General features: G+C 55.2%; 10 protein-coding genes across 10 annotated transcripts; 4 read left to right on the top strand and 6 right to left on the bottom strand.

The window, feature by feature from the left end:
• Positions 1-38: 38 nt before the first annotated feature.
• On the top strand, positions 39-3254 carry ACRALDRAFT_1039267 (uncharacterized protein). Its single transcript, XM_071015128.1, has 3 exons — positions 39-1022; positions 1135-2103; positions 2220-3254. The coding sequence occupies exons 1-3, from the start codon at positions 248-250 to the stop codon at positions 3047-3049; spliced, it is 2574 nt and encodes an 857-aa protein (XP_070878576.1). The 5' UTR covers positions 39-247; the 3' UTR covers positions 3050-3254.
• Positions 3255-4259: 1005 nt separating this feature from the next.
• On the bottom strand, positions 4260-7025 carry ACRALDRAFT_206327 (uncharacterized protein; the record flags this gene model as incomplete). The annotated part of the gene is made up of 7 exons (XM_071022016.1): positions 4260-4285; positions 4350-4370; positions 4419-6478; positions 6511-6541; positions 6612-6643; positions 6769-6797; positions 6858-7025. The coding sequence occupies 7 exons, from the start codon at positions 7023-7025 to the stop codon at positions 4260-4262; spliced, it is 2367 nt and encodes a 788-aa protein (XP_070878575.1).
• Positions 7026-7064: 39 nt separating this feature from the next.
• Positions 7065-8701, bottom strand: ACRALDRAFT_206328 (uncharacterized protein; the record flags this gene model as incomplete). The annotated part of the gene is made up of 8 exons (XM_071022017.1): positions 7065-7367; positions 7410-7488; positions 7556-7585; positions 7686-7718; positions 7754-8268; positions 8323-8443; positions 8516-8639; positions 8692-8701. 8 exons carry the CDS (start codon positions 8699-8701, stop codon positions 7065-7067), a joined length of 1215 nt encoding a protein of 404 aa, XP_070878574.1.
• Positions 8702-9092: 391 nt separating this feature from the next.
• ACRALDRAFT_1028124 (uncharacterized protein) lies at positions 9093-9827 on the top strand (the record flags this gene model as incomplete). Its single annotated transcript, XM_071014836.1, has 2 exons — positions 9093-9435; positions 9499-9827. The coding sequence occupies 2 exons, from the start codon at positions 9093-9095 to the stop codon at positions 9825-9827; spliced, it is 672 nt and encodes a 223-aa protein (XP_070878573.1).
• A 409-nt stretch (positions 9828-10236) lies between these two features.
• On the bottom strand, positions 10237-11957 carry ACRALDRAFT_2038401 (uncharacterized protein; the record flags this gene model as incomplete). Its single annotated transcript, XM_071020875.1, has 2 exons — positions 10237-11208; positions 11268-11957. The coding sequence occupies 2 exons, from the start codon at positions 11955-11957 to the stop codon at positions 10237-10239; spliced, it is 1662 nt and encodes a 553-aa protein (XP_070878572.1).
• Positions 11958-12353: 396 nt separating this feature from the next.
• Positions 12354-14954, top strand: ACRALDRAFT_1067658 (uncharacterized protein; the record flags this gene model as incomplete). Its single annotated transcript, XM_071017471.1, has 2 exons — positions 12354-12462; positions 12595-14954. The coding sequence occupies 2 exons, from the start codon at positions 12354-12356 to the stop codon at positions 14952-14954; spliced, it is 2469 nt and encodes an 822-aa protein (XP_070878571.1).
• A 242-nt stretch (positions 14955-15196) lies between these two features.
• On the bottom strand, positions 15197-16095 carry ACRALDRAFT_2095464 (uncharacterized protein; the record flags this gene model as incomplete). The annotated part of the gene is made up of 2 exons (XM_071022724.1): positions 15197-15842; positions 15923-16095. 2 exons carry the CDS (start codon positions 16093-16095, stop codon positions 15197-15199), a joined length of 819 nt encoding a protein of 272 aa, XP_070878570.1.
• Positions 16096-16321: 226 nt separating this feature from the next.
• ACRALDRAFT_1074200 (uncharacterized protein) lies at positions 16322-17553 on the bottom strand. The gene is made up of 2 exons (XM_071018210.1): positions 17114-17553; positions 16322-17004 (listed from the first exon to the last, which is right to left on the bottom strand). The coding sequence occupies exons 1-2, from the start codon at positions 17334-17336 to the stop codon at positions 16688-16690; spliced, it is 540 nt and encodes a 179-aa protein (XP_070878569.1). The 5' UTR covers positions 17337-17553; the 3' UTR covers positions 16322-16687.
• Positions 17554-18132: 579 nt separating this feature from the next.
• Positions 18133-19389, top strand: ACRALDRAFT_2023726 (uncharacterized protein; the record flags this gene model as incomplete). Its single annotated transcript, XM_071020155.1, has 1 exon — positions 18133-19389. One exon carries the CDS (start codon positions 18133-18135, stop codon positions 19387-19389), a length of 1257 nt encoding a protein of 418 aa, XP_070878568.1.
• Positions 19390-19818: 429 nt separating this feature from the next.
• On the bottom strand, positions 19819-22012 carry ACRALDRAFT_2023725 (uncharacterized protein; the record flags this gene model as incomplete). The annotated part of the gene is made up of 2 exons (XM_071020154.1): positions 19819-21464; positions 21538-22012. The coding sequence occupies 2 exons, from the start codon at positions 22010-22012 to the stop codon at positions 19819-19821; spliced, it is 2121 nt and encodes a 706-aa protein (XP_070878567.1).
• Between the last annotated feature and the right edge of the window lie 285 nt (positions 22013-22297).

The following is a 22297-nucleotide window of genomic DNA, read 5'->3' as shown; positions in this document are numbered from 1 at the left end:
AGGTGCAACGTACCTGCTCTGTCATGCACGCTGACGAAGGACGTCCAAACGTCAAGTAGTGTATAGACTTCCATCTTCCTTGACACTGTCATCTGGTTTTAGTTTCATCATCAATCACACCTCTCGTTTATCAGTCGCATTCAACACCACATATTGGTACACACAAAGGGGACCCGGAGATGGTCTATTGCCTATCCTAATCCGAGCCCAACAAACACCCACCCCCGTCGCGCACATCCCGCCCATCATGTCAAGTCCCAAGCCTTCATCTTCATCGCCTGGCCCGCGGGCGAGAGATAATACGATTCCTCGAGATGAAAGTGAAAACGTGGCCTCGGAAACGGAGCCGTTGCTTCGTAGCACGTCTGCTCCCAGATACGACGGGGAGCAAAACGACTCTAACAACAACGTCCCCAACCCCGCTATTTTCGATGCAGTTAAGAATGCCCCGGATGAGCACGCTAGGCGATGGCCTTCGATCATTGCCACCTTATTGCTTGGGACAATAGCTGCCTCCATTCTTTTCGTGGCTTTCCTCCTACCACCAGCCGTCGAAGTCTACACAAAACAGGCCGTCGTGCTGGAGCCCACAAGCCTGTCGCTCGAGTCCATTACCGCCAACGGCCTTCGGGCACGGATTCAGGCCAGCTTCCGTCTCGACGGATCGAGAGTTGAGGATGATGCCTCGAGGCGGCTAGGGAGGTTTACAACGTGGGTGGTGAGGAAGTTGGGCATCGAGGAGACTCAGGTGGACGTGTACTTGCCCGACTATGACGATGCCCTCCTGGGAACCGCTGTCATTCCTCCGCTGGTCGTCGGTCTAGTGGATGGGGAGACCACCCTGCTCGACTTCGTTGCCGAGTTATCTCCGGGTAACGCAGAGTCCTATCGTACAATCGCGAACGAGTGGCTGCACGGGAAGCTTGACCGACTCAAGGTGCTTGGCCGGGCTAGCCTCCATGTTAAGTCAGGCATTATCCCGCTTGGGACTCACCCGGTCTCCGAGACCATAGTCTTAGAAGGTCAATCTCTCTACCGCTCCTTTGCATCCCTGTATTTTGGCGAAAAATCCCTACTACAATAGAACTGTTCTGTAACTCTTTGCCTTGACTCGGCTGCTAATACTGTGTGTAGCGAAACGAATCCCCAGCCTCCCCAGTTATAATATAACCCATATCAACTTTCGCGATGTCCCAGATTCCGACGGCCATGGCGGCGCACTTGGCGCTGATGTCTCCATCACCGCCTACAACGATTTCCCTGTCAGCCTAGACGTTCCTGAACTTGGATTTCAAGTCCTTGTTCCGAACTGCGATCCCGACGATCCTCTGATCGCTGTTGCGGATGCCATCACTGGACACATAACGGTACGCCCACACTCCGAGGTGCTTCTCGATGTGCATGGTCTCGCGACGGAGATCCCCAAGCAGCTCACACGTGTCTGTCCGCATTCACGGTCCTCGCCACTGGACAACTTCTTGCAACAGTATCTACAGGGCGAACCCCCAACGGTTTATGTCCGAGGTCGACAGTTACCGGAATCGAAGACGCCGGGTTGGATCAGCGATACCCTGTCTAATATTACCATTCCCGTCCCGTTCCCCACTCACGAGTCCGACAGCCTTATAAGAAACTTTACTCTCACCGACGTCCACTTTACATTACCGGACCCCTTAGCTAGTCCTGGCGATCCGAATGACGACGGAAATCCTCGCGTGTCCGGAAATATCGAGGTGGTCGCCGTTCTACCAGAGGGGATGAACTTCGAAATGAATGTGACCGCCCTTCGCGCGACGGCGGACGTCTTCTACAAGGAACGCAAGATGGGAGAGCTCAACCTTAGCGAGTGGCAGCCGTCTACTTCTACCAAGTTTGAGGAAGAGCAAAGCCGTGCGACCCTTCTGAAAATCGAATCACGCGTGGAAGATGTCCCCCTCCGCATCACGGACGGCGACGTGTTTGCCGAGGTTGTACAGAAGCTCTTTTTCGGCGGCCAGGACGTCATGCTCGATGTCAAGGCCAGTGTCGATGTCAAAGTCAACGCCGCTCTGGGCGACTTGGCCCTGAAGGGACTTCCCGCCGAGGGCCGGATTCCAGTAAAACGTCCGTACTCATTTTAATACTGTTGGTCTGGTGCGTGTGCTATTGCTGGCTTCTTGACTGGTCTATGGACATTCCATGGCGATTAGGAAGGCTCCGTACTAATGGCTTCTGCCCAGGTATGCCGAGCGATCTCTTCGGGTCCATCAACCCGCAAGTTGGAGATGTCAAAATTCTCGACACCAGTTCCACTTCCCTACACCTCGAGGCGGTTGTCAACATTACTAACCCGACACCTTACACGGCTTACATTCCTTATATCAACATGCACATCGCAAAGAACGGTTCTGTGGTGGGCAGCGTCACCGCGGAACATTTGAACATTACACGAGGGAACCAAACTAACATTCCGGTTACCGCGACATGGAACCCTCTGGAGGCTGGAGACGAAGGGGGAAAGGTGGGGAGAGAATTGCTGTCGCAATACCTGTCCGGCTACAACGTCACCATGGACATCCAAACTCATCGTGACAGCATCCCTGCTGTGCCGCTGATCGGAGAGGCTCTGTCACATCTCAACATCAGCCTCTCGGCGCCCAAGTTGAATTTTGGGGATGGGGATGGGGATGGGGATGGTGATGAGGCCCGCTTCATCCGAGACGCAACTTTTCACTTGTTTTCGTCTACCGCCTCTTTTACGCTCCTTTCGCCACTACATTACAACACGATATATATAGACATGGTCGACGCAACGGCCTATTACAACCACACGGAACCCGTCGGAAGGATAGAATATGACATTCCGTTTGCAGCGCTGCCGGGGGCATCGAGAACCCCGAAGCTGCCGGTACAATGGTCAGTCGGGTCGATCGGCTACGAAGCTGCCAAGAAAGCTCTTGGAGGGGATTTGAAGCTAGACGCCAGGGCTAATGTCACTGTGAGAATTGGGAATTGGTGGGAAACGGTTTGGTACACAGGCAATGGAATTGGCGCTCATATCAGGCTCTGAGCCGGTATTGGGGCTCATGGGAGTTGGAATTCTTACGGACAAGGCGGCTTATGGGGGAATACCGGCGTTTTACGGGTTTAGAACTGGAGCAGCGGTTTCGAGTAGGTTGCGATTACCGGTAAGAGACTGGCAGCGTAGTGTTTTTTGTTACAATGGTATTCATGATATTCAATAGCCCGGTTCTGATGCCTGATCTTCCCTGAAGCGTGGCCAAGTTTAAGAGCCAGTGACGGTCCCCATGTGACGGAAAGTCATACATATGCATGCGCAATTACTACGGCTTGGGGCTGCAGGCAGAGAGAATCCGCTTCGTTCATTGTTGGCTCATTGGGCCATAATGGACACAGATCGGGGCCTGAAATGACACCTCAAAGCCCCCGCATGGTGCAAGAATGCGAACAAAGAGACCATTGGCGTTGAAGAATAATAGACCACTTGAAATAGAACATGTGTTGGAATTCTATGGCTGACTTTCGATGTAGGTCGGTGATTTGGTGCCAACGAACTGAGTTCTAATGAGATACACCTCTAAAACCACTCTTAAATATCTCGTGGCTAATATTCTAAACCTAGCAGTCACTCCTGAAATACTCACTGGATCGCACGTCTCGCCTCCCATCCACATATATGCGTGCTGGGATCGCTGGTCCGGCCAACTTTGATCGTCACAGGACAGAGGAAGCAGGGACAGCGAGCGAGCTCTAGCTACGAGGTCTTGCTAGCATCATGGCGGAGAGAACAAACAAGGACCAAGGCGTTGCTCCGTTGCGTGTCATCAAGACCACGGCCTCATCGTACCCGTCTCACGCCAATTCAAATCTCACCGGCGGCACTCGCTCGCTATGGCGAGGTGGATCGAATTCGTCACCCGTCATAGAGGACCTGCTTACACAAGTCGACAAGGCACTCTATGAGATTCAAGCGACCGACACCCAGACGGGGCTTGCACGCTTACCTGTGGTTTTCGACGAGGTTCTGGGAATGATACGGCAGACGTGGGAGGCATACAAGGGGCTAGGTAAGTCTCCAGCTTAGCGGGCGGACAGTATCGGTTGGCGTGCCGTGGCGAGTAGCTCGCTGACGTGCTGCTCCCAGGATTCGGCCGATACACACTTCCTAGTGCACACTTCCACTAGAGGCAACAACGGGGAGATGGGGCGCGATGGTTAGGGGGAAAAAACAAAAACAGGAGACACGGACCCCAGAAGGATCAAGGATGATCACCGACAAAAGAGTCTAGTGGTCGCTCGTCGTGTCAGCAGGAAATAAGCTCTCTTCATGGTTCGGATACTAATCTCACAGGGTTGTTGCACCTTTTCTTCTCGACAATCCCATGTCCCCCGCCCGATCATCTACTGCAGGCGAACACCGGCCTCCCTTCGCTTGGCACCGGACGAGCTCATGGTGGCATTGGCACTCGAGTCGAGGATCGTTTCCGCCTCGCGTTTCTTCTCGGCTTCAATCTTCTTCAGGCGCTTGTCAGTCTTTCCCTTGCCGCTTCCCTTGCCGTGGAACTGGTGGCTGAGATGCTTGAATGCTTCCTTTTGGTCGAGCCGTCGGCCAAACTCGTCTGTGTACTTGAGCTCAATGTTGGGCTTGTACTTCTCCTTGAAGAGGGCGTCCACGGTGCGGGACTGCTGCTGGTCGCGATACGCATTCTGCTGGCGCGCCCAGTCCTCCCGGTCCCGAACCGACATGCGGTCCCAACGACCGCTCATCCTGTCGCGCTCTCTCTGCTGCCGCGTCTTGTCTTCTGCTTCTTGTTCCAGGCGTCGTTTGGCGGCTAGGAACTCGGCCTTCTGGCGGAATCCCTCGTTGAGTTCCGCGCCTTGAGAGTCTTGGAGCAGACCACGCTCGCGCAGTAATGCAAGGGCTGAGCCGACGCCAGAGTTGGTTCCAACCGTCTTCTCCTCATCGAGGCCTCCGATACCGGCTTCCGGCGTTTCTTCTCTCTTAACATCCGGCGATGCTTCACGTGCGGCATCGTCCATGGTCACGTCTTCTTCGTCATCTGACTCGTCGTCCATAGCTGTGACGGATTCCTGGACTGCCGGCTTCGATTTCCGGACCCTGCTTTCGTTGTCTTCGGGCTTCTTCAAGCCGGATACGAACTCGGAGATATCGTCAATGACGACTCCCCCATCTTCTTGCGCGTTGTCCTCGGGTTGCTCTGACTGTTGCTTTACTTCCCTGGCAATGTCTTCAGGTTTTGTCCTCTTCCGTTTCTTTAATGCAGTCCTTCTTTGGATGGCCAACGACGTCTGAAGGTCCTCATCGTCCACAAAGGCATCATCCCAGGTCTTTCGCTTCTTTGCGGCAGGCAAAGCCGTGTCAACGTCCATCTCCGTCTCCGTAGGATCATTCTGGGGAGGGGCTTCTGGGTCTATTATGTCGTCATCGTCGATCGGCCTCCGGCGTGTCGTCTTGGATTTTTTCTTCTTGGGTTTCTTGACCTTGATCTCGGAAATATCCAGATAGTCAGATTGAGGTGTATCTTCTAAAGGACGTGGGTCAGCACAAACACCTCGAGAAAACGTAGAACCAGGGGCAGTCTTACGCATGCTGTCCAGATCAATGCTCTGCAATTTCCTGCTCTTCTCCGCCGGGCCGTCGAGGATATCGGCTAGCTCAGCTATAGCACCGGAGCTATCGAGGGTGAATTTCTTTCCTTTCTTCCCATAAATCTCCTCGTCGTACTGCGACAGGATACCGCGCTGGTTCGATTCGTCATCGTGCACGTCGTATGCCGTCGTCTTCTTCTTGAGCTCTAGTCGTTCTTTTAGGTTCTCCTTTGCTCGGAGGTCGAGGTTTTCTAGCTCATCACCCTCTGCTTCGTTCTCGTCGATGGTCGTATCCTTGAGGGTGAGGATCTGCTCGTCGCCATCCAGGAAGTCTGCCGCGTCGTGAGCAACCTTCACGCCGGTGAGGTCTTTTGATGTATGCTCCAAGGCGGCGGCCGCAGCAGCCTCGGCAGCGGCTTGCGCCTCCTCGAATTTCCGTGTCTTTTCAATGGCTTTCTGACGCTTCTTCTGTAACTTCAACCATGTCTTCGCATCGACATCGACAGACTCATCTTCTTCGCCCAAGCCTTTGCCCTCGAGTGCGGCAAAACGCTGAGCTTCGTCTCGTTGCTTTTTGGCCGCTGCGGTTCTAGCTTCGCGCCGCCGCTTGGCCTCTTCGGCCTTTTGTAGAGCGTGAAAGTTATCGTATGCCTTGGCTTCACGCGTCTCGATGGTGCTGGGCTCGTCTTCACCCTCTCCCTCGGATACGTCTGAAGATCCTCTCGACGACGGCGCTTCTGCGCCAGGAACGGGAAGAGGCTTCAAGCCTATCGACTCCCGCATGCGGTTCGTTTCCTCAATCGTCGCGGCATCCATGGCGGATAGCTGGCTGGAAGGCTCGGGAGATGAGAATGGTTTGATCGCAAGGCTTATGGTGACTGCGTTTGTTCAATAAGTGACTGTCTCGTTTCGCAAAGTTGTAATGTGCGATCTTGGGCACAAAAGCAGGCAGACGTCGAAGCTGGTGCGGCAGAATATGCTAAAGTACATACCTAAGGTACGGACGACGAGCGGTGGCCAATGCGTAGGAACTCTAATGAGCAGTCCCACCTGCAGCCGATATTACATAACCAAGAATAAGTGGGGCCAGCCCGACTACATATCGCGGCTCGAAAATTTCTAACACTCTCTCTTCTTCTTTCTTCCTTAACAAACCACGGATCTGTGCCCAGCGATCCTCTGCTCGCCTAAAAACGAGTTCAGGGTCGATTGCTGAGGCAGCTCGATTACTCCCAAGGAGCCATCACAGTTTTCATGATGTCAATCATCCAATCGACAGATCCAAGAACGACCGGGCACCTAGAGAAGCCTTGCTCGCCGTAAAAAGCTGAGCTTGGTGGACGGGTGATTCTGGGGCCACCATATTCCACACCCTTTTTCCAAGATCGTCGATCGATGAGGTTGGGGAAAACCATGGTCTGGCTACATAATTACATTAGTTAAAAAGATGCGCGTCAGCTCTCCCTGTATTCATGTCGCGCTCGCTCAGCCCAACGCACACCGGGTAGGTGTCCAAGAAAAATGTATAGTAAGATGATGGGAATTTTCGGATTTGAAGCAGGTTGTCCGGGCAACGGATTGTAGAGCATGACGACGGTGACAACTTCTCTTGTGGCCTCACTTGGCCCAAAGATCTTATATTGCAGGCATGGCGTCAGTTTGGACTCCGTGAGATGCGTATGTCCACCCGCGGTCGCGTGGCGCGCCGTTTCATATCGACTACCAAGTATGCGATCATAAACCTCTGTCAGCTTGAACTCATTCTTTCACCATCCAGAACTCTGTTTTGCATTTGGCACAACGGCATTGGCATTTTCGAAATCCTTCCGTACCTCAGCTTTACCCTGAGCTCCGAGCTCCTGGCCCTGAATTCGTATCCTTGCATCGTCACCGGAACCACGGAAGTGCCGGTCGATAGGATAGTCTGAAGGAGCCTCAGGCCCACGTGTAGAAGCAAGGTCTCTGGTCAAAGTTTCTACATGTATGCAGTCATCTCTGCTTGGCCATACAGGCTAGATTGGCGTACGAAGATACTAGAATGGGACGTGGTTACCTACACGGCACGAGAAGCTCACCTGCTAGAGTACGACACATCATCTGTCGTCATTCTGCCGCTTTGAATTCCGAGTCTACGCTTACAAACCTCTTCTCTAATTCGACCATGATGCTCTCAACAGCCCACTCCAAAGACGTCTCCATATCCACATCCGGGCCCTTGTCCGTCTGAGCATGTATCCCCTTTTCCGATAAGACGGCCTCGTTGAATCGCCCCTCTACGTCGCCTTCCTCGAAGAGCCAGGCATGTGTCTCGATGTAATTCGGCCATACAATGGCATCGACATAGCCAGGGGGGTCTTTCCAGAACCCCTCGAGGGTGACATAGCCGTCGCGAGCCTCGCGGCGCTGCTTCGCCTTGGCATAACTCGCTCGCAAAAGCAGCTTAATGTCCATAAGGCGCATCGTGGATTCCATCTCCCGGGCGTAAAGGAGAAAGCCGTCGAATAGACAAAGCTTTAGATTGCGGGTGCTGAATAGATGGTGACCCGGCCGACCCGGTTGCATCCAAGCCGTCACCTTGGACTTCATGGCCTCGATTTTAGCGTCCGAAACTGGGCATTGCCCGATGGTATTATGGTCTTCCTTGGAATCCACAAAGGGCTGGCAAGAGAATCATGTTGTGAGAAAGTGGGCCAGGGGTTTCCGTCTACGGACAGCGGCAGAACATACAGGAAAGGTCCCCGTGGATCGTATGTAGGTGAGGGCTTTCTCCATATCTGGGATGGAGATGGCTTCGAGGCAGTCCCAGTCCCGGAGGCCATTTTTGATGGGGAGCCTTGATAAGAAAATCAGTACGGGAGATCAAACGAATTGTGACGAACATCTTGCTCCCGTATATGCCACTCACTCGGTCTCTGCCTTGTAAAAGTCATCTTCGTGTAGAATGAAGGTGTTCGGAAAGATATCCCGGAGCAGGCGTGCCAGGGTTGTTTTCCCGCTTGAAGAGCAACCGCTGAGGCCGACGACGACAGCTTGATTTTCGGTCATGATTGTTGTATTATGTGAATCCCGACGATCCGAGACGTGGAGGCATTGTGGAAAGGTTCTATGAACACTGAAACATGTTTCGCTTGAGATGAGAAGAAGGTGGTGGTCTAGATGAGATGATGCGACGAGGGGGGTTCATCGGTATCTTATCTTATCAGGTCAACCCCGAAAAAAGGCCCTCAGGTACCTGGACCCTTTGAACGCCCATTGTGCGTCATTCCTTCAATGCAGAAGTATTGTCCAACGAAGCCCGTGCCGAATTCGAGCTCTGTCCGTGACATTTATTTGCCATATTCATATTACCCACACCCTTTCGTGTAACAATCCTTCCTCGAGCCCGTCGTCCCGTCCACTTCAACTCGGCCGAGACATTCCAAAAACCCTGCAGGTGCCGTTTCCAGGCACATACAGAGCGGCAAGCAAAGTCTTCAGTCGTCATGGCAGACCCATTGCACCTCATCATCACCACGTCGAGTGTGGCGTTTCTGACGGGATTCGGTCTCGGTGTCTACGCCATCCGCGGCTACCTGATTTCTCCAGAACTGACCGCTGAGCGCGATGGCAATACAAAAGATCCCGTGGAAAGCGACGAGTCGGATATCGACGAGAACGACACCATCCTCGACCACGCGCCGAACTGGGCCAATGGACCGGCCGCTGATCGTCGCGATGGTCTGCGTCAGGCCCCTGTGGCCAGGCAGACACCTGCTATCGTGGACAACGGCAACGAAGAATGCAAGCTTGTTCTGGTGGTGCGGACAGATCTAGGCATGACCAAAGGTTCGTGCACCCCTGTCAAGCTACCGGAAGCCACCGTCATTAACATTGTTTTCTCCAACCTAGGCAAAATCGCAGCCCAATGCTCACACGCGACACTAGCCTGTTACAAGTCCCTTTCTCGCGCAGCTGCCAAGAACGGTCCTTCGTCCCCGGAAGCCCGTATCCTCAGCCGCTGGGAGAGGCTTGGGCAGGCCAAGATTGCAGTACAAACCAAGACCGAGGAGGAACTCAGGAACCTGCAGAAGACAGCGAGGGATATGGGCGTCACTGCCGAGGTTATCGCTGACGCTGGAAGGACACAGATCGACGCGGGAAGCCTGACAGTGCTCGGTGTCGGACCGGCACCTAGGAGTTTGGTCGACAAGGTTACAGGACACCTCAAGCTGCTCTGAGAAGTCTACGAACGATGGCAGAAGTTGTACCTGTTTTGCATAAACTAGGATTGGAGCCGGGAGCCTGGAGCTGCGGTGTGGCGTGAGCTGTTCAAAAGACCTCTCACAGCTGGGTTGGTTTCGATATAAGAGGTGAATCTGGCCATCTTTCCATCAGTATCCAGTGTCCACCCCATACGCTTGGTACACCTTCGGGGAGTGTGGAGTGAGGACAGCGGCCTAGGGGATCATCGGCATAGTAATGAGTACTTAGGCCATCGAATTCGAACGCCAGGGGGTAGATCTGCCCGTAAAGGCGTGGGTATTTTGTATTGTCGAATCTCGCCTCTGAACGCCAGCTCAACAAGAACTCTATACATGTAACAGTAATTCCGCTGAAGCCCAAGACAGTACGGAGAGTAGCCCCCGATCAGTCCTTTCTCGCGAATCTTGACAGGGCTGGCCCCAACTCGGCTGCCTTTTCCTGATTCCTCTTCTCCCTTTGGCTCTGTTGCTGTTGCCACATCTCCTCGACCTTCATGCTCTTCTCGTCGATGATGTTCTTCTTGCGCTGCTTCCGCAAGTACTTCTTGAGCGCGCCGCTCTTCCCCCTTGCCCGATGCTTGATCTCCTCCTCGATGCTCACGGGCTGGGCATCCAGGTCCCTCTCCGCCTGGCGTTGCTTCTCGGACCTCAGATCGAGGTTTCCAATGAAGTTGGGGTCCAGCGCAATCATCTCCGGCTTCAGCTTGTTCAGCAAGCCCTTGACTTCGGCCTCCTGTCTCTGCTTGGTCGTCTCGAACGGGTTCACTTCCAGTGCGTCAAAGTTGGCTTCGCCGGCGCCAGGGACGATGATGGAGGAGAAGCCCTGGTCGTGGCCTATGCCTAGAGAGTCCTCGAGAGGGCACCATCGTACCCTTTCGATGCGCCTTCCCTCGCCGCCCCACGCCATGTACGGGCTCTGCACCTTCTCCTGGACTGGCTTGTGTTTGGTGAACAGGTCCTTCCATATCGTGGTTTGCGTCCCCCACCCGACAGCTGTCAGGTTTCTGTCCGAGATGGCTACCGACGATGCTGGCTGCCTTGTGAAGTACGTATGCACCTCTTTGAACATCCGGATATCCCACACGGCCATTTTGCAGTCCTGTCCCGCGGTGACCATGTACCGGCCCTCCCGGTCGACCGCTGCGGAGCGGACGGGGCCTCGATGCGCCAACAACTTCACGAGAGCGTCGTGGGAATTGGGAGACCACAGGGTGACGGTGCCGTTCTGGTGGCCAACATGGAGAATGGCATTGTAGGGATTCTGCGTCATGGTGGTCGGAGGGCCGAGTTTGGTTGGCACTTCGGTGACAATTTGGCCAGTCGACGTGTCTTGGTATTTTAACCAGCCATTTGTCGCCTTGTTTCGATTAGCCAAGAAAGATAGCAAGACAAACCCGGTCGCCGTCATGCACTTACCGCTGTACAAAGCAGGAAATGATATGGGAGGAATTCCATGTGCGTCACCTCCCTATGTTTCGTCAAGCAGTGAAGTTCGACGCCATCCTTGTCGTAGATGTATACATTGTCCTTCTGCGCCAGCGCAAAGAATTGGTTGTTGTGCAGCCAGCAAGCGTCTCGGATGGTCTCGCCCAACTGCAACTCGCAACCCAGCTTGCCTTCCCTCCAGTCCATAGTGGCGACATGGCCCTTTCTACCGGCCAGCAGGAGATCCCTGCCATTGCGGGTATACTCCGCTACGTAGGGGCCTAGCCGGTCCAGTTTGAGATCAAAGCTCTTCTGTGCAGTTGAGATGGCGACGTTGCTGGTGATGTCGGCTTGTCGGACCTTGTACGTCCGCTCGAGCTCGGTCTCGGGCTCGAGGAAGCCCGCAGTCTTCTCATGTAGAATCTCGGCATCTCTGGCTCGTAGGGCGGCTGTCTCGTACTTGCTCTCGAGTTTCTTGAGGTTGGTACGCAGTTTCTTGTCCCGGATAGTCTTCAAGTTGACCTTCTTCCCGCGACCGTATAATTGATCGGCTTCCCTGCGCCGTCGAATCTTGTCGCGTTCGGATTTCGAGAGGAGGTCGGTGCGCCTCTCGACACGGGTTGCGCCATTGGAATGCTGGTTTTCTGGCGACTTCTTCGTAGTAATCTCGGTATTTTCCATTGCGTGCTGCTGCTGCTGCGGCCGCTGTCAACTTTCCAACTTTCCAATACTGCGTGCGTTCGACTGTTGCTCTCGGTCTTTCAAAATTTCTATGGTTCCTCGTTCCCTGTCCTCCTTATCGCGAAGAGTTTATTGGCAGACACCCTGGAGCGATGGAAGCGCTGAGTGGGTCGCCTTGATAAGATAGCCACAGAAAAAAATTACGATACCTCGATAAGATCGGCTCTCTAGGACCCCGCCATGATCCCCTACGACATGTATGGGACATAACTTTTAGGGTTCTGCTATTCGATATAGACAAATTGTTTCACAACACGACAAATTCAAGGAGAAGGAAATATCGTGTCAAACGTGGATTCCTTACCATTCAGGTTCAAGGCCGGCGGTGACGGGAAAATGTCGCCTGCGGTAGTACAACACTCTCACCGCCCTACCACAAAAGTTGGTAACAAGCCTTTTAAATCGAAACATGCCACCAAGGGCGCCCTGAGGAACGCAGCAAAAGGTATGGGGTTTGGACGTTTTTTTCTTGTTTTGACTCTTTTTTTGTCTTTCGAAAAACCCATCGCATTTGGAATTCCCAGCGAAGCCCCTTACATCTAGCACACGTCAAAGCTAACCTGGTGCTTTCCAATAGGCAAAGTTGCAGGCCAGGAGAAGGGCCAGCGCAGAACTCCGCACCAGCACGTTATGTCCAAGTTTGACCGTCGAAACCAGGCCAAGCAACGCCAGCTGGCCAAGCGAAAAGAACACATCGAAGAGACGGCAATCTTCTCGGGTCGCGATGGTGCGCCGAGAATCGTCGCAGTGGTTCCTCTGTGTCCCGATAGCGACGTCTCTTTCGCTATCAAACAACTGACGCAGAGCGTCGACATCGAGACTGAGATCCAAGACCACCCGTTCCGAGTTTCCGTGGACCGATTCAAGCAGAAGCTTCAGTATGTGCCTCTGAAACGTGATCTGACCTCCGTCCTGGATGGTACGAGGGTTGCCGACTTTGTGGTGGTCATGCTCAGCGCCGGCGAGGAGGTCGATCCACTCGGCGAGCTGATGCTCCGCAGCCTCGAGAGCCAGGGCCTGTCTACCCTTGTCACCGTTGTGCAGGGCATGGACAAGATCGAGCAGCCGAAGCAGAAGCAGCAGATCTTAAGCTCCCTCAAGTCCTACATCACGCATTTCCATCCGGAACAGGACAAGCTATACGTACTCGACAACCGACAAGATTGCTCCAGTTTGATGCGCTCGCTATGCAGCACCACGCCCAAGGGGGTTCGGTGGCGAGATGAGAGAAGTTGGATGCTGGCCGAGGATGTCCAGTTCCCCACCCCCGAGTCCACTGTGATCACTGGGGTTGTGAGAGGAAAGGGTCTCAACCCCGATAGGCTGGTTCAATTGGGAGACTTTGGGGCGTTTCAGATTGAGAAGATCGTGACGGCGCCTTTGCCTAAGAAGAGGAAGAAGGGCGATGAGATGCCGGTGGACGAGGAGCAACCTGAGACGGTCCTAGGAACACCCACCGAAGATCAAGATGACTGTGCCGATTTGGCCCCTGATGCGCCCATGGATGCCGATGACGAGATGGGGGATGACGCAGCATCGGTGGTTCCGTCGGCTAAGAAGGGTGTGCTCCTTGACGATCACCACTACTTTTCCGATGACGATCACGAGGACATTACATCAAAGCCCAGGAAGGTTCCCAAGGGCACATCTAATTATCAGGCCGCCTGGTTCCTGGGAGACGACGTGTCCGACTCGGGCTCCGACATGGAGGATTATGAGATGCAAGACCAGCCCGAACCTGAGGCACCGCGGCCGGAGGACGGACTGGAAGGCTATGCGCCGAATGAACCGGAGCCGACCGAAGGGGCGCCGTCTGAGTACCCCCAGTCCGAAATGTTTGTCGATCTGGACGAGGATGAGGACGCCCAGCAACTGGAGGCCTACAGAAAGAAGAAGAACAAGACGGACGACGTCCAAGACGACATGGAATTCCCCGATGAGATCGAGCTGCCCTCTAATGTCATCGCCAGAGAGAGGCTTGCACGGTACAGGGGCCTCAAGAGCTTGAGGACGAGCGAGTGGGTGGAGGATGAAGACCGGGCGCACGAGCCGGAGGAGTGGCGCAGGCTGCTACGGATTCCCGATTACCAGGGTTCGCGCGCTCGGTATACGCGAGAGGCCCTTGTCGGCGGCGTGGCACCCGGAACCCGGGTCCATGTGTATCTGAAAGGAGTGCCCGCCGACTTCCAGAAGACGTACAGCCCCGACCGGCCGGTGACTCTCGTGTCACTGCTGAGGCACGAGCAGAAGAAGACGGTTGTCAACTACCTCATGAACCTGAGCGCCGACTACCCGAGGTCGATCAAGGCAAAGGAGGAGCTCATCGTGCAGTGCGGGCCCCGGCGCTTTGTCATCAACCCCATCTTCTCCCAGCCGGGCAATACACCAAACGACGTGCACAAATTCTGCCGGTACCTCCACCCGGGACAGACGGCGGTCGTCAGCTTTATGGGCCCCGTGACTTGGGGTGCCATTCCGGTTTTGTTCTTCAAGCGAACCGCCCCCGGCTCCGGGGAAGCTGGCCAAGAGGACGCCGATGAACAACCGGATATCGGCCTGACTCTGGTCGCCACGGGCACGGCGCTCCCTCCGTCCACCTCGAGAGTCATTGCCAAGCGGGTCATCCTGACGGGCCACCCCTACCACATTCACAAGAAGATTGTGACGATTCGATACATGTTCTTCAACCGGGAAGACGTGGAGTGGTTCAAGGCGCTGCCGCTGTGGACTAGACGCGGCAGGTCCGGGTACATTAAGGAGGCGCTGGGCACACACGGGTATTTCAAGGCGACGTTTGACGGTCGCATCAACGCCCAGGATGCCATAGGAGTGAGTCTGTACAAGCGAGTGTGGCCGCGCAATGCCCGTCCACTGGATGGCCCGCTTCTGGAACCGCAAGCCGGCCAAGCGGCGCCTGATGCTATGATGATCGGATAACATGACGACGGGAAGAAACGGGAAAAGCGGTAAAACGGGAACAAACGGAACTAAAGGAACTTAAAGAGTTTTCGGGCGACTATGGATCTAACGCCGTCGCTTCGTGGATAATGCACATGCTACATGAGCTTAGAGAAACATTTTCTTATGATAACGTATGAATAAAGGGGACTTTTTTTTTCGAACCCTTTGCATCCGGTGGCCGCCTGGTGTTGTTCCTCGTTTGGCGTTTTTTTTTATCATTACGATGAGGACTGGAGGGTTTCCAGGCCTTGGGTGGGCCGCGGGCCTCCGGCGGCCTTTCTGACTTCCTCGGCACCGCTGGCGCGCCAGGCGCTGAGGATGAGGTTAACGATGTGGTCGACGCCGACGGACTTTTTAACCTGGGCGAAGACGGTGGGGCCGCCCTCGCGCATCTTGCGGGCGTCGCGTTCCATGACGTCGAGGTCTGCGCCGATGAGCTCGGCGAGGTCGGTCTTGTTGACGACGAGGAGGTCGCTCTGGGTGATGCCGGGCCCGCCCTTGCGGGGGATCTTGTCGCCGCCGCTGACGTCGATGACGTAGATGATAAAGTCGGCGAGCTCGCGGGAGTAGTTGGCGGCGAGATTGTCGCCGCCGGACTCGATGAGGAGGAGGTCCGGGTCGAAGGCGCGGTGGAGGTCTTCGAGGGCGGCGAGGTTGGTGGAGATGTCCTCGCGGACGGCGGCGTGGGGGCAGCCGCCGGTCTCGATGGCGCGGATGCGGTCGGCGGGCAGGGCGGCGTGGCGGGTCAGGAACTCGGCGTCCTCGCGGGTGAAGATGTCGTTGGTGACGGCGGCAAGGGAGTACTTTTCGCGCAGGGCGAGGCAGAGGGCGAGCATCAGGGCCGTCTTGCCCGAACCGACCGGGCTGAGGAGGGGGAAAATATGTTCGTTAGGCAAACGTACATAAGATTGGGGTGTGGCTGGCAAAGATTGTTGTGGACTCACCCGCCAATGCCAATGGTGAAACTCCTGTCCTTCCAAGCGCGTCCTTCTATGATGGGCATCTCTCTGTGAAGATAGCTCCCGGGACCGTCGAGGATCTCATGGCTGTGGCCGTGGTCTGCGGCCGAGACACCTGCGTGAGAGTGGCTGGCAACGCCGTCGTGAGAATGGGCCATGTCTGAGCTTGTATTCGGAGCTGGATGGGACTTAGACGTCTGTATTCCGAAGAAGAGGTGTTGATAATGGTTACGACGCGAGCGATGATGTATAGTGTGTGAGAAACCTTTCTACACCGAGTGTGGATTGTAACGAGGGGCAGTTACCCCGCTGTGGGGACCGTTTCATACCAGTGGTGACGTGACGGTCTGGGTGGATCGCGATGGTATCGGTACGGTACAGTGAAGTTGGGGGGTGTATTCTGGAGGTTTATTCGCTGTATCGTGATTAACTGCCGGCAATTGATCAGTGGACGGACTCCACACTAAAGTATTGATACAATTTGGCACGATAAAACGGGATTGTCCTATCTTCTGTTTGTCCACTCTATTACAAAGTCGCGAAATGCTGGTGTTCCTTATTTCCCATCAATGCCATTAATGCCTCGAATCGCTGTCACATCCATAGCAGAGCAAAAGGTACCCGAGTTCGACGCTGGAGGAGGGCTGCCATAGAAATCATCCGTCATAAACCTAATCAATACAATCAATTGTCCGCTGCTCGCATAATGAAAATCTGGGGAAGCCCAGACGGAATGCGGAACTCTAACACTCAAGCCCTTGTATTCCCGCCTTGTGCACGATCGGGATTCCTTGGTTTGTACTTTGGCATTCTTTCGTATGCGTTCGGGCTCGGTCTCCGCTTTTCTTTTCTCTTCTTCTGCTTACCCTCGCTGCAGTCGTTTCGCCCCCTTTCCCCATGGTCGTGTTTGTGACTGTTGCAACGGCGACCTTTACCCTCGTTGTCGGCAGATCGTATCCTCCGTCGGCCATCGTCGTAATCCGAGTCGGACTCGTCTGAAGACGACTCGGAAGATGATTCGTCGCTCGACTCGTCTATTCCTTTGGGGCGGTGGTAAATGCAACAGACTATAGGTAAGAAATAGCCGCAGCGTCAGATCAGTGGCGAACAGAATAAAAAGACAAGCCCAGCCGAGACTCTGCCCTAGAAGCAGGCAGACGGGAAAGGGAAACATACCTTTAGACTTCTTTCGGCCGAGACCCTCGTTATCCACCACACCGTCGGCCCATTGCACCGTTCGTTGTGATGCGGTATGCGCGCCACGAAGTCGGAGCGTCGGTTGTCCCAATCGAACCTGACTCTCAGTTTCGATGGTTCTTGAAGCGGTCTGAACGGTCTGTGTTTGCGATATGGCTGGGCTTCCACTCCGCAGTGGGGAGCGTTGATATTGTGTTGTCATCGTAGTGGCCGTTGTTCGGTTCTCTCTTCAGGCAGTGTCTGCGAATACAAGTTGAATGCTAGAAGGAACGAGGTGCTGATTCTATGCTTCTTCCCAGACCGCTGGCTATCGTCACGCAGACTTGATCCGTATGCTCTCTGATTGTTTCAATAAAATAAGGGTGATCAACAAGGACGTCTAGGTGAGTGTTTGTAGGTGAGTGGGTGGGTATGTCGGTAGGAACGTTAGAATCTGTACGAAGTACACTACGAGTGACCTCAAGTCCCCCACCCAATCCTTGTGTGTCTTATTATGTCATCACAACAGCACAGAGGGGGGGGGGGTGCGCGTGAATCTCAGGGGTTCAGAACTGATCCTTATAAAAGAACCCGTAATTGACACCCTAGGTATTGTTCTTCTTTATCTTATCTCCAACCACTAACAGGCAAGGTATTTGGTCCAGCCCACCCGCCTTTTGGAACCCCCGGTCCATCCCCCAACCACAACCATCCCCTTTGCCCTTCCTCAATTTGCTGATTTTGACCCTCACCCACAACAAAAACCCACTGCTTGACCACCTCACCCTCACCTCACCCTCACCCTCCGCTAATTCACCCAAGACGTACCCACTTCGCAACACTTCACTTCACCCTCCCCTGATCCGATCCGCGTCCGGTTTCGCGACAGCCCCGGAGCGAGCCCGACAAAGCAGAGCTTGGGGGGAAACGAGACCGAGGGACATGATCCGAGGAGACAGGTGAAGACAAGTTGAAAAAGACATATATTCGCCAAAAGCCACCGAGGCAACAAGGGAGCAATGGTCCGCGGCCGACAACTTGACCCGTCCCTCCGCGCCCGCATCTTCGAGCTTCGTGCAACCGGCTACGGCGCCAAGAAAATCCACAAGATCCTCCCCGACATCCCCTTCAACACCATCAAAACAACCCTCCGTCGATCAAAGACTGCCGCTGCCGCCGCCGCCGCCACAGCCACTGCTAATGCCACTGCTAATGCCAATGCCAATGCCAATGCCAATGCGACTACCAGCTCCACGCCTACGGCTCTCGCCAACGCTCCCACGACCTCCGCACCCCGCTATCACCACCCTGGCGCCCACTCCGACGACGATGAGACGCCGTCCCCCTCCCCCGGAGGGTTAGACCCTCATCGCGACGGCATCATGTCCGATCCCAACGCCAACGTTCCCCATCATCCTCCGTCCCTCACCAATGTCCTTTCAGCAGCCGGACCGCTTAATAACCGCGTCATCCCTGGTCCGCAGCAAACCCAAGTCCCGCCACCCCAGCAGCAACTCCCACAACCGCAACAGCCACCACAAGGACAGCAGCCGCTCCCACCATTACCTCCGCAACAACAACAGCACCACCACCACCAACAAGAGCATCAGCAGCATCAACAGCATTCACAACATCCACAACACCCACAACATCAGCAACAACCACAACCACATCAACACCCTCAGCAGCATCAGCACCCGCAGCAGCATCCACATCAGCACCATCACCATCAACAACATCTCCAATCACACAAGCAGCAGCAGCAACAACAACAACAACAGCAACAGCAACAGCAACACCACCAACAACAGCAGCAACAACAGCAGCAGCGAGGGGCAGCGGCCGCAAACGACGCCGCCGTCCGTGCGCGCGCCCGCGATCTGCTCAATGAGATCATGCCCCCCGGCGGTGGGAACACCACCGCACCAGGCCCCGGAATTGCCGGCGGACGCCCTACCGGCGGCCCTGGTGCTCCCGTCAACGGGCCCGATGCTCCCAACGCTACCTCCGTCGGCCTCGACCTCGACCGCCTCAAGGCGGAGTACCGCGCCATGCCCGACGCCCAGCGGGCTGCGGCAGAATCGGAACTGGACCTGCGCAAGGCCGCCCTCGTCAGCGTGCGCTGGGAAGCCCACCGCGAGCTGGAGGCTGCTAGGCGCGCCGCCCAGCTCGAGCAGCTCCAGGCGCTGCAACAGGAAGGGCTCGACCCGGAGACTTTTTACCTCCGCTTCCGTGAGTTGGTCGCTGCACCTGTTGGGCCGACCGGGGTGCCTTGAAAACGTGGTGGGTGACAGGATTGGAATGTGGTCGACGGACCAGAAAATACATCTATCACGTACTGAAAACTTGCGTTACTACGACGCTCTGGGATGGGTCGGATCAGTACAATGAGGCTATGAGGCATGCATGCAGTGTTTTTGGTTGATACCCCTTCTCGATTCATCTCTCGACGATGCATCAAGCCGTGACGGACAGGAAAAGAACGATATGGTGATAGATGAGCGTATGTACTACGAGGAATCTTGTCCCATGGCTTTTATTCCTTTTCGGGAGATGTCCAAATATTAATACAGCTGGACCTGTCCGTTAAATATGCGTATATCTACATACAAGGTGAAGATGTGGTGGTTACAATATGTTGTACAAAATTATCCCTCATCACCCAACCCCCAAGGCTTCAAATTAAACACGTGAGGAAGACAGCCTCACTGCGTTGCTGATGTAGAAGCAGCACCGCCCGCAGCCGCCCTATTAGCTAGCTTTTCCCTCTTCTTCGCCCCTTTCATGCTCTTCCGCGGGCGCGCCTTCTTGTGCTTCTCAAGCACGCGTGGTTTGTTCAAAAGCCACCCGTTCATTGGCGCCCGGGAACCCACAAACTTGCCCAACGGGCTGTACACATCTACAAGGGGCCAGTTCGGCTCGGTAGGTCCCTTGCGCGGCGCAGACCCAGACGCAGACGCAGACTTGTTCCTATCGCGGGCCAGTTGCTCCAGGGCCGCGAACGGATCCTTTGCTAGATCCTCGGGGTCCGGGGCGGGCGTTTCCTCCGCAGCAGGGCGGGCGTATAGTTGCTTGGCGCGGACTTGAGCCGTCAGCTCGATCCAGCCGACGCCCTCGATGAGGATGTCTGTGGACAGGACGCGGAAGGGAAGCCTTTCGACGTCGAGGTTGATGGCGTTTTTGCGGGTGAGGGGACCGGCGCGGAGCTTGGTCACGTCGTGGCGGAGCGGAAAGGTCCCGGCGTGGGCCATCTGCGAGGCGGCTTCGGGGGTGCTAATGTTGACCACTCCCGGTGCCGTCCTCGTCTGTTCTTGGAATTCGATCGCCTTTTCGGTGGCTGTAAGGTGCTCCTCGAGCGGAGTAAAGTTGTAGCCCAGGAAGATCAGATTGGGCGTCTTGGGTGTGATGCGGATCAACCCGCCGAGGAGCAGCGATTGCCCTGGCTTGATGGAGTACTGGGTCGGCTTGATCCTCTTTTGCATGATCATGGACTGCCTGTGTTCTTCCTGCACGAACAACTCGAGGTCACTTCGGGCGAGTCCAGGCAGGTCGATGAGTTCGCCCTTCCCGTTGCCAAAGGGGATACGGATAGGCGATGCCGTGGTACCAGGGAGAGAAGACACGGTCGGCATCTCTGGATAGTTAATCTCAGGTCGCGTCGGCGGCAGTAGGGAATCCGGGTCGATATTCTCCTCCTCGGCGTCCATAACCTCATCCTTGATGTACCTCGCATTTTCGCTGTCTTCTTCCCGCGCAAACATAGACACCTCGATCGGGTCGCGAGACGCCGGAATATCAGCCGTGGTACCTTTGGGGAACACGGCCTCGAAGAGCTGGCTCTTGCCCACGTTGACCTTGCCAACCATCCACCCGGCGCCACCCCGCTTGTAGATCTCCTGCTTCAGCTCCTTTGTCCACCAGCCCCGCTTCGCGCTGACCACTCGTAGATTACCCAGTCGGATGTTCTTCCCAACGGATCCCAGGGCGTCGCGGAGGGTGTCCCTCAGGTACGGCATCAGGGAGTTGACCTGCTTTTCCGTGGGGGCCAGGAGATCTCCTCGAGTGATGATAAAGCTCATCTCGAACCTGCGGTCCTGGTAGTATCGGCCGGCCCTGGACCGTCGGTTCTTCCGGCGAAGACTGATATCGCCCAGAAGCTGGTGTAGGCGGGGCAGGAGCGACATGGGGAAATCGGCGGCGTCGATGACATGGTAGATGTGATTGTATTTGTAGGGAGACTCCCCGATGGTCTCTCGTAGTGCTTCTACATCGGGGTGGAAGATTGGAGTCCCCTGGCGATGATGGACAAGTTTATGGCAGCGATCGCATAGCGGCGTGGTATTGGGTTTGGCTGGTATACCTCGTCAGTTGCGGTGGTCTCTCAACGAAAATTCAAATGTAACGGATAAAGTAAGGGGCCTTACAAGTCATGTGCGACTCCGTCTCCTCGCCGTAATGGAGCGTCTTTGGATCGATGCCCAGTTCCTCCAACTTCTCCGGTCCCAGCGCCTGCAGAGCCTGGTCCACGACAAAGTCCTCCTGGTCGTTCTCCGCAGCTTTTTCAAAACTTTCCGACTGCTCTTCGAGGCCCAAGAATTTCCGGACGGCTTTGCGCTTTAGGTCATAGAAACCCGCCTCGTCTGGCTGACTCGTCTGTGTGAAGGCGCCGCAGCCATAACACTGAAGCGGAAGCTTTGCCGCAGCAAGTGCTTCGTCTGGGGCCGGTTCAACCTGCGCAGCCGGGGCCACATCTTTCGATTCGAGGTGAATGCAACGCCGTTGCCTGGTAGGGAAAGCGAGAGAGGCGTGTCCGTGGGGATGATGCGCGCGTGTCGTTGACAAGCCCAGGGCTGGGCAGAGGTAACCGGGCAGCTCAGTGAGCAACGCCCGGTCACCCATTCGTAGCGCGCTCCTCAGCCATTTTGAAGAGAGAGCTCGATGCATTACCGAATAAGATGGAATCGCTTGTTTTACAGTATAGCAAAAGTCGTTATCGCATATTCGTTGCGACTTGCGTCTGAACTGGGGAAAATCCCAAGACGCGCTTCCAGAATTTCTCCTAGATGGCTATCTTATCTTATCTTATCTTATCGCTGCTGCATTCCATCTAAGGCACCTAGGTGTAGGTACCTCATGACGGAGTAAGGCTTATCTTATCTGGATAAACCCCGGCCCGGGATGAGA

This window comes from Sodiomyces alcalophilus (assembly GCF_042370955.1).
Source record: "Sodiomyces alcalophilus JCM 7366 unplaced genomic scaffold ACRALscaffold_1, whole genome shotgun sequence".
Lineage (NCBI taxonomy): Eukaryota > Fungi > Ascomycota > Sordariomycetes > Glomerellales > Plectosphaerellaceae > Sodiomyces > Sodiomyces alcalophilus.
This window is presented reverse-complemented; position numbering and strand designations above follow the sequence as displayed.

Coding starts and splice junctions, on each gene's coding strand:
- ACRALDRAFT_1039267 (XM_071015128.1), top strand. CDS start 248: ATGTCAAGTCCCAAGCCTTCATCTTCATCGCCTGGCCCGCGGGCGAGA. Junction 1,023..1,134: donor CGAGACCATAGTCTTAGAAG/GTCAATCTCTCT, acceptor TACTGTGTGTAG/CGAAACGAATCCCCAGCCTC. Junction 2,104..2,219: donor GGGCCGGATTCCAGTAAAAC/GTCCGTACTCAT, acceptor GCTTCTGCCCAG/GTATGCCGAGCGATCTCTTC.
- ACRALDRAFT_1074200 (XM_071018210.1), bottom strand. CDS start 17,336: ATGACAACACAATATCAACGCTCCCCACTGCGGAGTGGAAGCCCAGCC. Junction 17,005..17,113: donor CGGCCGAAAGAAGTCTAAAG/GTATGTTTCCCT, acceptor TCTTACCTATAG/TCTGTTGCATTTACCACCGC.